The sequence below is a fragment of the Triplophysa rosa genome, linkage group LG24, assembly GCF_024868665.1.
Source record: "Triplophysa rosa linkage group LG24, Trosa_1v2, whole genome shotgun sequence".
Lineage (NCBI taxonomy): Eukaryota > Metazoa > Chordata > Actinopteri > Cypriniformes > Nemacheilidae > Triplophysa > Triplophysa rosa.
This window is the reverse complement of record NC_079913.1, coordinates 2,537,156-2,552,122: the sequence shown is the minus strand read 5'-3', so window position 1 is coordinate 2,552,122 and position 14,967 is coordinate 2,537,156. Positions and strand designations below refer to the sequence as shown.

The 14,967-nt window shown below is 40.0% G+C and overlaps 1 protein-coding gene across 1 annotated transcript; it reads left to right on the top strand.

Moving 5' to 3' along the window:
* Positions 1 to 5,271: 5,271 nt before the first annotated feature.
* On the top strand, positions 5,272 to 7,376 carry tigarb (TP53 induced glycolysis regulatory phosphatase b). The gene is made up of 6 exons (XM_057324432.1): positions 5,272 to 5,471; positions 5,615 to 5,652; positions 5,756 to 5,877; positions 5,991 to 6,068; positions 6,159 to 6,269; positions 6,477 to 7,376. The coding sequence occupies exons 1-6, from the start codon at positions 5,440 to 5,442 to the stop codon at positions 6,867 to 6,869; spliced, it is 774 nt and encodes a 257-aa protein (XP_057180415.1). The 5' UTR covers positions 5,272 to 5,439; the 3' UTR covers positions 6,870 to 7,376.
* The last annotated feature ends 7,591 nt before the right edge of the window (positions 7,377 to 14,967 follow it).

Sequence of the window (14,967 nt, the reverse complement as noted above, 5' to 3'; positions counted from 1 at the left end):
CGAAATGTGACCTCTGCATTTAACCCATCCAGAGAGTAGTGAACACACGTACCCCCGGAGCAGTGGGCAGCTATCACTGCAGCGCCCGGGGAGCAAGTAGGGGTAAGGTGCCTTGCTCAAGGGCACCTCAGTTGTTACCCGCCGGCCCTGGGATTCAAACCAGCAACCTTCTGGTCACAAGTCCGACTCTCTAACCATTAGGCCACAACTGCCCTAAATATCCAAATATCCAAAATTATATCCAAAAGACCCAAAGAAATTTTCGTTGGCAAAATTGTGTTTCCACCGTTTAAATACAAGTAAAAAATGTCCTCATTTTGGCCTATTAAATTAAATCAATTTCGTTTTAAACAAAACTGTTTTCTCTTTTTTTATTGAAACGTGGCATTTCTGCCCAGAAGGGATTTATAAAAATATCTTTCAACATTGTTTTAAAATAATACAGCATCAGAATACGTAGATTTAATTGAAAATTCGAATCAAATGCGGTATTTATGCAACACCTTATAAATAACATAAATGAATGGCGCAGGCGCCCTCTTGTGGTGACTTGCGTGTTGCGCCACTGTGTTCGGCTAACGAAAATAATCCAATAGTGCCATCTAGTGGCCATTTATGTCAATTACACTACATAGTACAAAATTACAGGTAGAATCACAAAACGTAAACGTTGGCAGAGGTTAGAGGTATGGACGCTTTAGTCAGGTACAATATTAATAATTTGCTTTTCACAATATATCAGTACTGTATTTAGTTATAACGTTGTTATTTGCTACGTTTCACTTATGGGTGTTTATTGGACAAATACATCCAATGAGACAAAGTAAAGACAAAAATGCGCTTGGAATGAAAATTCGACTCAGTTACAAACTACAAAACTGAGTAAAGAAGTATAAACTTCCCCCAACAAAAGAAATTCAGTAACGCTTACCACCTCATAGAGTAATTTCACTAAACATTGTTGATTTTGTGGATTACAGTTGCGGCATTGTAGTTTGCACAGTTCACCACAGGAGGGCGCCAGAATGACATTTACAAAGACTATAGATATTATCAAGACGCCGCAGACGTATTTCAATAAATTGGGAAAAGTGCAACGCTCAATACGGCCGCTCAGCGAAGTCCCGCCTATCACTAAAAAGGAGCCATTCTTTAATCGCTAAAGACAGACTTAATCCGAAATGGCGTACTCAATGAGTAGGTACTCAATTCCACTAGGTACTTACTTAACGGCTGTGTTCCAATTCGGGGGCTGCGTTCTTTGAAGGCTGCATTTTAAGACCGATTGCGTCACAGCAGCGCGACTGAAGGCTGGTAAGGCTGTCCCGATTCAAAGGTTGCTTCAAATGCAGCGCCAAAATGCGACCTTATTTCCGAGGGTTTTTAAGGATGGAACGAATGTATCCTTCAGGCATTCACTAAATTCCAGGGGTTTCAGTTCCGTGACGTACAATGGGCGTGTCTAAATATGTGTCGAAGTCTCCCCCTCACAAAAAGTCACCGAACATGCGCAAAAATGCTTTCTTAAATTCAAAGCAAGGACTGCAGCGATGGATAACCAACAAAACAATCGTATTGGTAAGCTATTTTGAATTATCTTACGATTTCTTAAATGAAATGTGTTGTAACGTATCCTACTTTATTTTTACAGTAGTGTGAGTATGCTGACCTGATCGTGATTTATTAAGGAAAGCAACTCACCTTCAGACAGGTACATGATCAAACAAATGTATTCCTGTTATTTTGTCACACTATTGATTTACAAGCATATGTTTTATTATGCTGTTATGGTAATTGATCTCATTTTCTCTGCAGTGTGACATTCCACTCTTTAGAAAACTGATGGTCTGGGAAATAGTACATGAGACTGCCCTGTAAGGCCTGAATCAACTGGGTCTTCAAACTGTCATCTTTGTTCTTTCTGTGTAAATAAAGTGGAGTATAGAAGCATGGATAATTAATTAGTTTTTTTTATGTAGGTACAGTAATGGAAACAATACTGTGATAAGTAAAAAGTAAGATTTCCCTGCAGATGTGCAGTCAATATGTTTTATAACTGAGAAGTATATTTCTAACATGAAACAGCTGCCATTGTGCGAAACAGTCCTTTAGCGAGAAGAACATAGGACAATGGGTGTTTTCGTCCGAGGCGAATAGATCTACGGCAGCCTGTCCGAATCTCCTCCATATCATGCCCACTATCTGAGGGTGTAGGCGCCAATCTCCGAAGAGTGGGTTCCCCCTCGATAGAAGGTCTGCGCCTCTGTTCATAATGCCTGGAACATGAGTCCCGCGTAACGACAGGAAAAACCACCCGCTCCACACCAAAAGCTTGTGAGCTAGAGCGTGAAGTTTCGATGAACGCAAAACGCCCTGGCGATTGATATATGCCACCGCTGTAGTATTGTCGCAGCGTACAAGCACAAGATGTCCCTGTAGGCGAGGCAGAAATAATTCAGAGCTTTCCATATGGTCAGGAGCTTAGCGTAGTCTGCTTGGCCACAAACCGTTCACCACTCTGCCCTCCAGGGTTGCACCCCAGCCTGTTAAGGACGCATCTGTCGTCACGACTTTCCGCATCATCACCGTCCCCAAACGGGTTCCCTGTGCGTAAAAGTCCACGTCCCTCCAGTGGCGAAGAACTGCCGTGCAGGCACACGTCACTGTTATGGAGCGGCAGAGATCGCGTAACGGGCTGAAATGTAGTGAGAGGACCCATTTCATGAATGCTCTCATTCTCAGGAGTCCCAGAGGCAAAACCTGGATAGCTGAAGCCATAAAACCCTGCAATCTGAGGCATGTGCGATACTGCACTCTCATCCCCTCTCTGAACTGCGACACACAACTCATTAGAGAGAGAACGCGCTCCTGGGAGAGACGCGCTCGCATGGAGACCGAGTTCAGCTCCGAGTCCTGGAAAATCACACTCTGATCTGGTGTGAAATTGCTCTTGTTCACATTCACCCTGAGCCCGAGGGATGTGATGTGTGTAAGCACAAGGCAGGTGTCCTGCAGCACTTTGTCTTTTGACTCGGCAACGATGAGCCAATCGTCTATGTATGTCAAAATCCGCAGACTTAACATTCTACGGGGGGCCAAGCCCGCCTCCGCACACAGACAAAAAGTTCGGTTTAATTAATATATATGATATAGTTAATTAACATTGTTGGTGCGTTATTGTGTTTTAAATTTATAAGGTTGGTTACTTTAATATACTGTTGGGCTGTTTTAATCTACATAAACGTGTCATATTCTCTAAAATAAAATATCATTTTTCTGACTCCGTATTTGTTTAAAAAAGTCAGAAACGTCTCTGCTGTGTCCTGCTGCTATCACCACACAACATGAGCAGCAGGTGATGCAAGGAAATCCTCTGCGAGGCTAGGGCGTCTCATTTCAGTTCGGTTCTTGGACTTTTTAGGCTGCGTGCTTTGAAGAACAAGTCCTCGTTTTTAAGTCCGCGACTTTAAAAGGTTGCAGCCCCCGAATTGGGACACAGCTAACGAGGGCTAATTGGGCACTTACTGTTTTGCCTGAATGGGTGTAGTATGAATGCGATACGGCCGTCGTACGCCACATTGACGTGATCGTGATGTAATTCTTCTTCTGTTCCTTTTCAATGGCGTAGGGCAATTTACGTTTGAGGTGCATATCCGCCACCTACTGTACTGGAGTGTGGGCCAGAGATTAGCCATGTGATGTAATGACAAGCGCAATAATTTATGTTATGAGTGACAGGTTGCATTAATAACCTTACTATGGGTTTTGTACAAGTAAACAGCACATGAAACAAAGCTTTCAATTTTCTTCAAGTACAGCACATTCAGAGCTTTTTATTTTCAATGTATTTTCATTTTACCTTGTAGGGCTATATGCTTTTGATAAAAGCAAACAATTAAAAGGAATACAACAGCTTTGTGATTTTGCGATGTGTTTTCTCAGTTAAATTTAGGCAATAACAGGCCCATCCACACTTCCCATTGTGAAGAATGATATGCCAATGGAATGTTCTTTTTGTAACAGAAACATGCTCGATTGTAAACTGCTGCAAATAATTCTTTTGACTGTATTCTGCCTATTGGTTGATGTCACTCACATAGATACGTTGCTCTCATATGCATTCTATTGTAGAATTAAAAACAACCTGCTAAAATCTCTTATGTGGTGTTTTTATGTGCTAAGTATGTTTTAACAAGGACGTTATCCAAATGTTATCCGACCACGCTCTCGTTTAACTTTCACTTTCTCCTCATCTGTTCTTTTCTTTCCTTGTCCATAAAACTACACCATTTTACACGTCTCTTCATTTTTCAGTAATTTAATTTTTGTAATTAATTGGTTTGGGGCTTATTTGTGTTTTGTAATTATTCGTTTATGAAAGGTGAAAGGTTGAATTACGCCAAAGTGTATCTGTTAAAACCACCGGATTAAAATGATCTTGTGAATAATTATAATGTAGCCTATTTTGTTATATCTGTGAGTTAAAAAAACATTTAAGCAATATATAATATTGTAAAGGGCAAGTATACATAAAAAACACAAACGTAAATAAACTGCTGAAAATAAGCTCAATATTAATGCTTCGTATTTCAATTCTATGAATTAAAACTATGCACAATATAAAACAAGGTAATTTTAAGAACAAAGCAAGGTCAATGTTAATGTTACATTAGCTTTACAAAAATTAACAACATGTTTAATTGTACATGAAAGTCTGCTGAGACTCATGGGACATAGAGCATCTCGCCTACTCTTTTATGAATACTGGCGATTCGAACATACTACTCTGTTCAAGTACTGTTTTCTCCTAGTAGGTAAGTAGGCATATTCGGACGCAACGTTAGTATACGCACGTACAAATCTCGCGAGAAATAGGCCACCACCCGGGTATTTCTCGCCTACAGTTTTGTGAATACTGACGATTCGGACATACTATTCGTTCGCCTACTGCTTTTTGCCTACTACATAGTAAGGGAGTATGCCATTTCGGATTCAGCCATTTCGGATTCAGCCACTGACATACTCTGGGGGAGTGGCTCTGTACAAAGCGTTGCGAAGCGCTTGCCAACCATTGCGCATGCGAAGTAGCTGGAGCAACCTGGAGAAAAGTATTATTTTTAACACAGTTTGATCTTAAGAAACAAGTTATGAACTTCCAGTTGATGTAAGGTTCATTTTTTTGTTAAAATGTGTGGTTTAATTGTGATTTTAAGCAAGCAATGTTATAGATTCATGTCTTCCCTTAATCACGTCGATTGAACTTGGTCTTGTATGATTGAACTAGCTGCCCGGAGGCGTTGCAAATATGGCAGCCGAGTGAGGAGACTTTGCTTAAAGGGGCTTTGCCATTTATTTACTGACGTAATTTTCCCGCTGCACGTGTACGCGTGAACCAGGAAGAGACCGTTATACATTAAACCGCTGCTACTGTTTTCTGTAATGCTCACGTTTGCATTAACAATCGTACGACAGTAAGTGAGTGCATGCTCGTATTGTTTGCTTGCTTGCTTGCATGCACACGGAGTGTTATTTGATGGCGTTAAATAAGTGTTGAAAATGCAAAATGTCTGACCTAAAATAAGCTTCAAAGTGACTTGTGCGATCTGTTTCTTAGTGGCGAAACGCAATACAACAGAGATAAGTTGCTCCAAGGTAAGTAAAAACAAGATGTCTGCGACTGAACCAAGGTCAGTCAGATGATGATCCCCTTTGCATATGCGTGGATGAAAGCTTTGACATAAATGCGTGTGTGCAGGTCAGGGCATTGACACGCCACTGTCAGATACAGGACATAAGCAGGCGGCAGCTGCTGGCTTATACCTCAAAGACCTGCATTTCACTAATGTCTTCGCCAGTAACCTGCAGAGAGCCATTCAGGTGTGTGAACATCATGTTGATCTCAAAAACGTTGTTCAGAGACATATGCTTAAACCTACTAACGTCGTTTTTGGGTGAGCTATTTATTGAAATCTCTCATTTGTCCCGTCAAGACGGCTGAAATCATTTTAAGGCACAACCTTCATTCTTCTGACATGGAGATGGTGTTGGATCCTTTACTTCGAGAGAGGGTGAGGGTCTGCCAAACTATGACCTCCCTAAATTGTAAAGGGTTTCTTGAGGTCCCTCTTTGATGACAGTGAGTGTGATGCATTGCGCAGGGTTTTGGAGTGGCAGAAGGACGACCAAAAGAAGATCTGAAGAACATGGCTAATGCTGCAGGTCAAGCCTGCCGGGACTACACCCCACCTGGAGGCGAGACGCTGGATCAGGTAGGTCTTACATCTTCAAAGAGAAACGTTCGGGAGTACGATACCATGTAAATCAAGAGACACTTTTTATTACCTTGAGAATATTGATCATTCTTTCACGTCTGTCTTTTGGGGATTTTTGTTTTAAGATTATAGTTGTTCTAGGGTGTGTTTGGATAATACACTTTACACAGGATAGCAGAAATATGTTTCTGTCTGTATTTCCAGGTGAAGATGCGATTTAAGAAGTTCCTCAAGTCGTTCTATCAGCGCATGTTGGATGAACATGCTCCACCCAACCAATCTTCTGCGTCTGGGCCATCAGAACCCGAGCGGCCTGTAATCGCTGGACTGGCTAATGACGGCGTCTGCGGCGTGCCTGTCCACGCTCTGATCGTCAGTCATGGCGCGTTTATCCGTGTCTCTGTACGCCACCTAGTGGACGAGCTGCAGTGCTGTCTACCCGCAGGCCTGAAGATGAACAAGGTGTTCTCCCCGTGCCCAAACACCGGCATCAGCAGGTTTATCTTCACCCTCCGCAGAGCAGAGAGCGGCCCACGAGCCACACACATCCACTGTGTCTTTATCAACAGAAAAGACCACCTGGATGATGTCAAATAACACTGAATTTGACTTGTAACTACCTGGTTTATCGGTATTGCCCCTGGCTTTGACCTGGCCAGTGTATATTTCTCCTTACATACTGAAGGACTTGTTGTGAAAAAAGCACATTTGTCTCCATGTGATTTATTTAAATGCAGTGTGTTGATGATGTTTGTGCTGTAGTCTGTATGGCACAAAATTATTTGATTCATTCTGTCACGACTGAATGTGTCTGTTTGATGCACGCTAAGCTTACAGATGCACTTTTTATGTTGTTTTGCCTTTTAAACACTAAAGTGTTCACATATATATATTGATGTATATGCAATAAAAGACTTGTAGAAATATAAGGCCTAAAAGGTTTATTTTACTATTATAAATGTTTTATAAGGTCAATGCTCTTGTTTCAGTGCAGTCTTAGGTAGGTTTCTTAAAGCGGCATTCTGCGATTTGTTTCTATCGACATGTTTTAAACATAAAATTCGAGCTGACTACTTTGTTACGGTTAATGAAAAATAAAATGGGACAAGGTCAGAAGTTTTTATTTTTTAAGCATTTGCTTAGTAATTGATTTTGGTCATTTTAAACCCAAAAAGTTATCAGTTTCACTTTGTAAGGTTTATATTTCAAATAGATTAAATGTAAAATAGCTATGGGAGAAAATTGTTTAATAAAAAGAATATTCTTGTTGGAAATAGTGTTTTGTTGAGCTCTAGAAATGTTGAGTTTTTAAATCTATTGTTTAGCATGATTAACATGAATGATTTTGTTGTTTAGGGCTGGCTGTCATGTAGAATATCACCCACCAGATGGCGCTGTGCTACTGGCCCCTAGAGGAGAACGGGGGCCAACCTGGCGACACGTGTTTGCTGTCGCCCACTCTCACAGGAAACTATCACCATCTATGGTCCCTCATTTTCTCCCTACCGGACGGCCGTGGAAACGTGGTGATCTTCTAAAGGTTGTCATTTTCCTGCCGGTACAAGTGGGCGGCAGTTTGGCTGGGTTGGTCACGAAGGGGACCTGGATGGATGGCCAAACGTTCTGATGTGCCACAATCCAAGCATACGATTGACTTCAGTCTGTGACCGCGCATTCTTTAACTCCTACAGGAGCTCCTAAAATATCTGGCCAGAAAAATCACATTTTCTCGCACACACACACATACACACACGCACACGCACACGCACGCACACACACACACACACGCACGCACGCACGCACGCACACACACACACACACGTGCCAATGAGCTGCAAGCATCCTTCAGTGCATTGCAGAAGCATCATTATAACAGCTGTTATAATTGCTTCTATAGAACAGTAAAAGGCCACAGCGGTTTAATTTAGTTCCTCGCATATTTCGATTTATATTTAGTTTCCTTGTACAGACACCAAAACAAAGTCACATGCTCACATTATTTTGTTCTGCTGTAGTCCTACTGCTCTTAAAAAACTCCAAGCTGAAGAGGAGGCGGCCTAGTTTATTGGCTGATTTCAACTGTTTTATGCTGGTTTAGTGGGTCTTCTAGTCCAGCCAGACTGGTTTCATGACAATCCTGCTAAAAAAAACAACAACAACAGAAACCACCACTGAAAATCTGTGTCTTTAAAACACAGACAAACACTTCAGGTAAATCACAGTAACCCTCCGGGAGGTTCTACAGGTACGGCCTTTCCGGGTCTTTTCAGCTGAAGAGAAGTCGTAATTGCATTCTTACACTAAATCTTGTGATCTGCGTGTAAACCCAGCCCATTATCACATCCGTCATGACGAAGCTCAAGTTATCTTAATACCTGTTATTTATGCTCCAGACAGCCGATCCGAGAGTCTCGAGGGACACACTTTGATGACACAGCAAAGCTCTCACGGGCCTAGTAAGATAAACGATCGATCCAATGCGGTTACAAGATTCATTAATCACACGCAGAGCTAATAGCGTCAAGAAACCACACCATCCTTCTGCTAATGATAGCAGAATTCAATTTTTATAGCTATTTGTTTTGAAATATTGATTTTGAATCTCATTGGATTAACAAATGAACTATAGAAGAATCATTTTTTCCCCAAAAGCTGTGTTTAGAAAATAAGACACGTTGAAGGGGGCTGTCACGTCCTGCGTGATGGGCGCATGATGGCCGAGGGGGTGTATTTTTAGAGACGTTGGAAGCGAGCGTGCTAATGCCGATCTATTCAAAGTTTCCAGCTCATAATTACAGGTGTTTCATTTGTGGGTACTGATTGCACTTCCTGTACTCTCTATAAAAGGAGCAGAGGGCGGGACCGGGACATTCGGACGTCCGCTTCCCTCTCAGAAATGGCCTGAGGTCAGTTTTCCTCAGAGCTTAACCACACGGGATCGTGCCACAGACCTTGGTGTGGGTAGCGAAAGCTCTGCGGTGCGTTATGTTCCGGAGTTTATTTTCCTTGACTTCTGTACATAAACAGTTGCTTTCGAAGACTTTGTTTATGCAGAACACGCACCGTTGATAAGAGAGAGAGTAATAACACGTGTGTAGACAAGGGTATGTGATTTCCGTGATGCATATCTTAATGTAAATTGCTTAACAATTTAAGCGGTTCCTCTGAGAGCTGTGAGCCAATGAACTGGATATTGTGTTTTAGTGAAGCGCAAATGAAATGAATCCATTTGGTTATTTTCCAAACTCAGTTGAACACCAAAGCCCCCTTAGAGAGCTAAACTTTGGTTCACAGCTGATATGAATGCTATTTTTAACAAATCTGGATGTTGAACTGGATTGATGTTGGTCTGTATAACATAACTCTTGATCATTTACCCAAGAGAAACATTTTACCAGCATCCCTGGGAATCCATTCTACAACCTTTACGCCACTAATGCATTACTCAAATCTGAGCCTGAGTTACATGAACATTATGAGGTTCATAGCAAGTTATTAGAAAGGCCTCAGTTTCTTCAGTTTATTTATAAGGCAACGCAGATTATAATAACTAGATTTTGGCTCACAAATTATGCATACGTTTTAAAGCATCATGTGCATCAGTCATTAGAGATCTTACGTCATAATGGTTTTGTATCAGTTGTGTGTAAGCTAAAATGCCAGTATCAGGATTTTCACTGCACTCTCAGATTTATAGATCTTACACATACTGGATTCAGCACTGCAGAGTGAATTTTATAATCAGATTTTATCCATCGAACGTTTAGGTTTCCATCCTACCTCATGAATTTAATTATCTAAAGTTCCCCTGCTCACTTTTGCCCAGCAGGGAACAAAACTATATAAATGTGTTGTTTTAGTGAAGCAGAAGCAGAAGACTGACACCGCTGGTTTTGGAGCCTTATTAAATTTGTTTATTTTTTTCCCCAAAAACTAGTTAGTTGTTTAAGGAATAATAAATGAAGACTTTTTTATTTAGAAAGTTCTTGAAAGGACAACTTTTTGTTTCAACTTTGTATTTTCTGTGGGTGTGATGTGTGCACACATCCTGCCGAAAAGAGTGACAACGTCCCACTGCTGCAATGCAGTAAATTAATAACCACTTGCACAGGATACATTTCCACCAGAAGAGGGCGATGCGCATAATAAAAATCCTGACATTGACTAAATAGATTGAACTTTTAAAGTGAGGTCTGAATGAAATAAACTAGCATTTCTGTTTTCATAAGTAGTTTTGGCGGAACAGTCTGTCTTAGATTTTGAACACAAAAAACGATTTACAAAAGTTTAACTAATGCAACAGTTGCTGTAATACCAAAGTCTGTCATTCCATCTTAAGTCATTTGAATAACTTCTTGTGCTATTTTAACACACTGAGATAGGTTGTGTGATGTTCCTGTAGAGTTTCATTTCTTAAGAGGAACATCATGTTGCCTCCCTGCCCGCTTTAATGATGATTAATGACTGGATGCTGTCTCATTACTGTCTCAGTAATGATACATTTATTATGTAAATGACTACTGCCGCAGTGCTTATTGGCACAGAGACAAACTCAGTGTCGGAGATGAGTCACTCCCCCTGCACACTCTGTGTGTGTGTGTGTGTTCCTTCATCAGGCAGATTGTTCTGATACATTCACTGGACTGCGTGCCCACCAAAGCACCCGAACACTTCCAACTGGTTCTGTCATTGCTGAAATGACAGAATGGAAAGAGTGGATACGCCCACCTTACGCCCGCCCGCATCAGCACCAATAACACCGTTCTTGCCCGTAGGGAGTGAGAATGTGTAAAGTGGCGCACGAGTGTCTAACAAAATGCCTGTCATTCCAGGGCTGGGCAGAGGGAGATGGTGTTGGTGTAGAGTTTGGGAGAATGTTGGGGGACTGTTGGGCTTGTGGATTGTTGAGTCAGCAGAAATCCTAGTCTGACATCACTCTGCTTTTCTTTCATCGTCAGACCAAAATACTCCGAAACCAAAATGTCCTCTGGCTAAATTGGACTAGTTGGTGTAAATAGCTACTCGTCCATTCGTATGCAAACAAGTCTTTCGGAATCTATAGCTCCATAAGTCAAGCAACTAGGTTTAAATCTAAAACCGCACAGCACTGATTTGAAGAATAGTTGGTAACACAAGGCTGTTTTTGTTAATGTAACAGTATGGGGTGGGGCTTCCCTTTAATTGTTGATCCCTGCTTGAATGCGCAATTAGGGTAATAAGGGCTGGTGTATTTAAGCGCCTTAGCAGGAAGCATTCGAACGTACAGTAAGTGTTTTGCCGCCCCTCTTCCGGCCTTCAGTGACTGTGGTTCAGCCGTTCCAGTCAAGCCTCTCGGGAGTTGCGTCAAGTGCATGATGAACACTTGTAGGTAGGATTGCGATAGCAATGCTATGGTTGTGGTTAAAGTTTTTCTATTGGACTTAAGTGTTGTTTATTGTGTTTTTAGTGGGACAGTTATGAAGGCATCCTACTTGTAGATGTTTGTTCACCCGTGGATTCGAGTATGATTTAGTTGTCTTTTTATCAATCTGATGAGTATTTTATTCATTGGTATGTTTGAGGTATTCATTGGTTACCCCTGAGGTAAGCTTTAGCCTTGTAGTTTCTAGTAATTAACTTGTCCTTGTGTATGGCCCAATTTAGCTTTCCACATTTGATTGTGACCCGAGTAACCTTTATGCATGTTTGAGATTGTCTATTTTAAATCTTGTGAATTTTTAAAACGACTGTTATAATAAACTTTGTGCGTATTTGCTTATGATAATTTGGGGTTGCTTTATTTTTCTTTTTGAAATAAACGTTTTTTTGTTGAATGCAATTACACGTCTATGTCTTCTCCTTGCACCACCGAACCTGTGTTCCGTTGTTTTATTGTATTTCCTTGGGTGCAATTCCCAGGGTGGTGTAGTCATTATCTAAACCTAGCCATGCAGAGAATAATACCATCGGTTACATTAACATTAGTAGCCAACATAAACTAACAATTAACAACATATTTTTATTGCATTAAATATTATTTCTTAATATTGCCAATACAGTTGTTCTTGTTCATTGTGCAATAACTAATATGTTAACCAAAACATTTGATTTACAAATGTTTTTAAACAATAAAAACAACATGCTAATAAATGCTGTAGAAGCATATCATGTTAGTTAACACCATAAAAAAATGTAAAAGTTTTGTAAAACCACATGATTAATAGACTAAACTATAGTGAGAATTTTGACATTGTTCTATTTCTCATTGGCAATTCATAAGATTTATAAACTGAATTTTATAGTAATTAATTCACGAATTGTGTTGATCTGTTTCATGAGTAAATGATGAGAGAATTTTCATTGTCATATGAACTGCCAAATGAAATTCCTTTTACTTTTTTACAGATGCACTTGTTGTGGTTTGATAAAGTTTATATAACGTTCTGTATGTGCAACTAGTTCTTAAACAGAATATCTCATCAGTTCTTAGTGGTTAAGGCATTCCGACTAGTCCAGACCACACTGAGGGCAATACTTATATAGCTTAATGTCATGCTGAGTACAATATAGCGAGTGGTGAGGGATGGGATTTAATTTAAAATGACTGTGCACTTTTCGTGTAAAAAAATACAGAATCAGATTGTTCTCATAAAAGAACAAAAACGCAGGAAAATAGGCACAATTCTGATCTTATACTCAACAAAAAAAGTGACCTTCGTTTTTTTGCTAGCCCGAAATTTTTGCCTGAGTCATTGTGCTGTGAGGATCAGTAGTGTGCACAGAGTTCCTGCTCTCCGCAGGGGTCAAACGCTCCGCCCTACAGAAACATCCTCCTCTCTGGGTTTCTGACAGCTCATGAACACACAGTTCTTTTAGTACTTGCACCTCGGCCTGGCACACAAGAAACCTTCCCCAGCGCAATACTTTACATTTACTGTTCATTCATATTATCTTCCAAAAATGCAACGATTACAGATGTACTCATACATTCACATTCATCCTATACAGAATGTTTTCTATCAAATCTTTTTATTATTATTAATTTGGTAGTTCACTTAAAAATCTGCACAACATGTTTACATCATTTCTATAAGATGAGAAATTAGTATTAAATGATTCAAGGTGTACATTGGCCTCGGCTTTTGAACTCAATTAACCCATTTACTCACCCTCATGTCATTTCAAACCTGTATGACTTTCTTCTGTAAAGCACAAAATGAGATATTTTGAAAAATGTTTCTAACCAAACATCATTGGGTCCCATTGACTTCCATTGTATGAACACAAAACCACTGAGCCATTTCTCAAAATATCTCCTTTTGTGTTTCACAGAAGAAAGAGTCATATACAGATTTTGAAGAACACGAGGGTAAATAAATAACTGAACTTTTCTTTTTGGGTGAACTATCCCTTTAAAATTAAGGATATTACTTTGTGTAAATTTGATAATTTTGTCTTGTTGTATTTATGTAATTATCTGTTTTGTCAAATTTGTGTTTTTGAAAGAATGAACAAATAAACATCTTCAAGAAGACGACCCTTTGTCCATTTTATTACAATCAATAATTCACTGGCCAGTAAGGACTGGGAGTGGCTTCTTTGTGCTTTTTAGGAAAAATAAAACAAAAGGCTGTAGTGCCACTTTACCTTCTTGAATTATTGATCAGCTGTGTCGGCAAGATCACTGATATATCCATCTCTGTCATTCCACCCCACACTTTTACACCTCGACCGCCAGCTTTATTCTCACATAGGTTCATGCACATTGCACCAGTCCTTTAATACGAGTTAAAATAGAGCAAATGCTGTATTTAGATGTCTTCAGTAGGATGTGAACGGTACCATGGCACAGCTGCTCAGCCGTACTGAATGTCATATGTGCGGTGTGTTAAATGTCCACTGATGCTCCTGATGTCATGTGTGAGTAATTCTGTCAGACTTCAGTGGCTCTCCTCAGCTGTCGTGTCTATACCATTTAAACCCACGTTAATAAAAATCTAATTGAAAGGGTTTGAAACCACAGCAGATCTAGTTACGCGGACTGTGACATCCCCGCCTTGCACAAAGCTTCATGGAATGACTGTAATTCATAACAATTATATTGTGTGTGAGACAGAGACTGCACATCTGTAATCTGTGTAATTTGATCATGTTTATTATAATTATTTTATTGGGTATATGTGTGCTACATTAAAAATAATAGTTTTAAAATGTTCTTTGTTCGGCTGCATGTAACTTTTTTGCACAAAAAGATTCTTTGTAATAGATGTTTTGTAATGTTTCTACAGACTATAAGAAGGTAAGAAAGAAATGTCTATTTTAGGAAACATTAACTGAAAGGTTCTTTGGAGAATCAAAAAAATGTTTATTCTATAGCATTGCAGTGAAGTATCCTTTTAAAATTTGTTCATCATTGCTTCTGCTCTTCCTTATAGGAACGATTACCAGGCAATTAAATCCAATTAAGAGGTAAACTGAAGTGATGTGCAGCAGATGTGGATGTGCCGTTATCTGTCTAAACTCCAGAGGTAATGACAGCTGAATGTGTTTGTGCTTTGATCTGAACTTCCTCTGTTAATTGCACAGACGTGCAGAAGCCGTGTGAATTGTGCCACTGGGTGGGTCCATTGTTACGGTTTGGTTTGGTTTGTCAGGATTAATGTGATGGAGTTTAATTTACATTTAATGCACTCTATATACAGTATCTCCAAGGCAA

What these genes read in the sequence shown, in the direction of transcription:
- tigarb (XM_057324432.1), top strand. Translation starts at nt 5,440, where the DNA reads ATGCTCACGTTTGCATTAACAATCGTACGACA. An exon ending in ACCTGCAGAGAGCCATTCAG is followed by an intron (nt 5,878 to 5,990) that starts GTGTGTGAACAT and finishes TGTCCCGTCAAG; the next exon opens with ACGGCTGAAATCATTTTAAG. An exon ending in ATCCTTTACTTCGAGAGAGG is followed by an intron (nt 6,069 to 6,158) that starts GTGAGGGTCTGC and finishes TGCATTGCGCAG; the next exon opens with GGTTTTGGAGTGGCAGAAGG.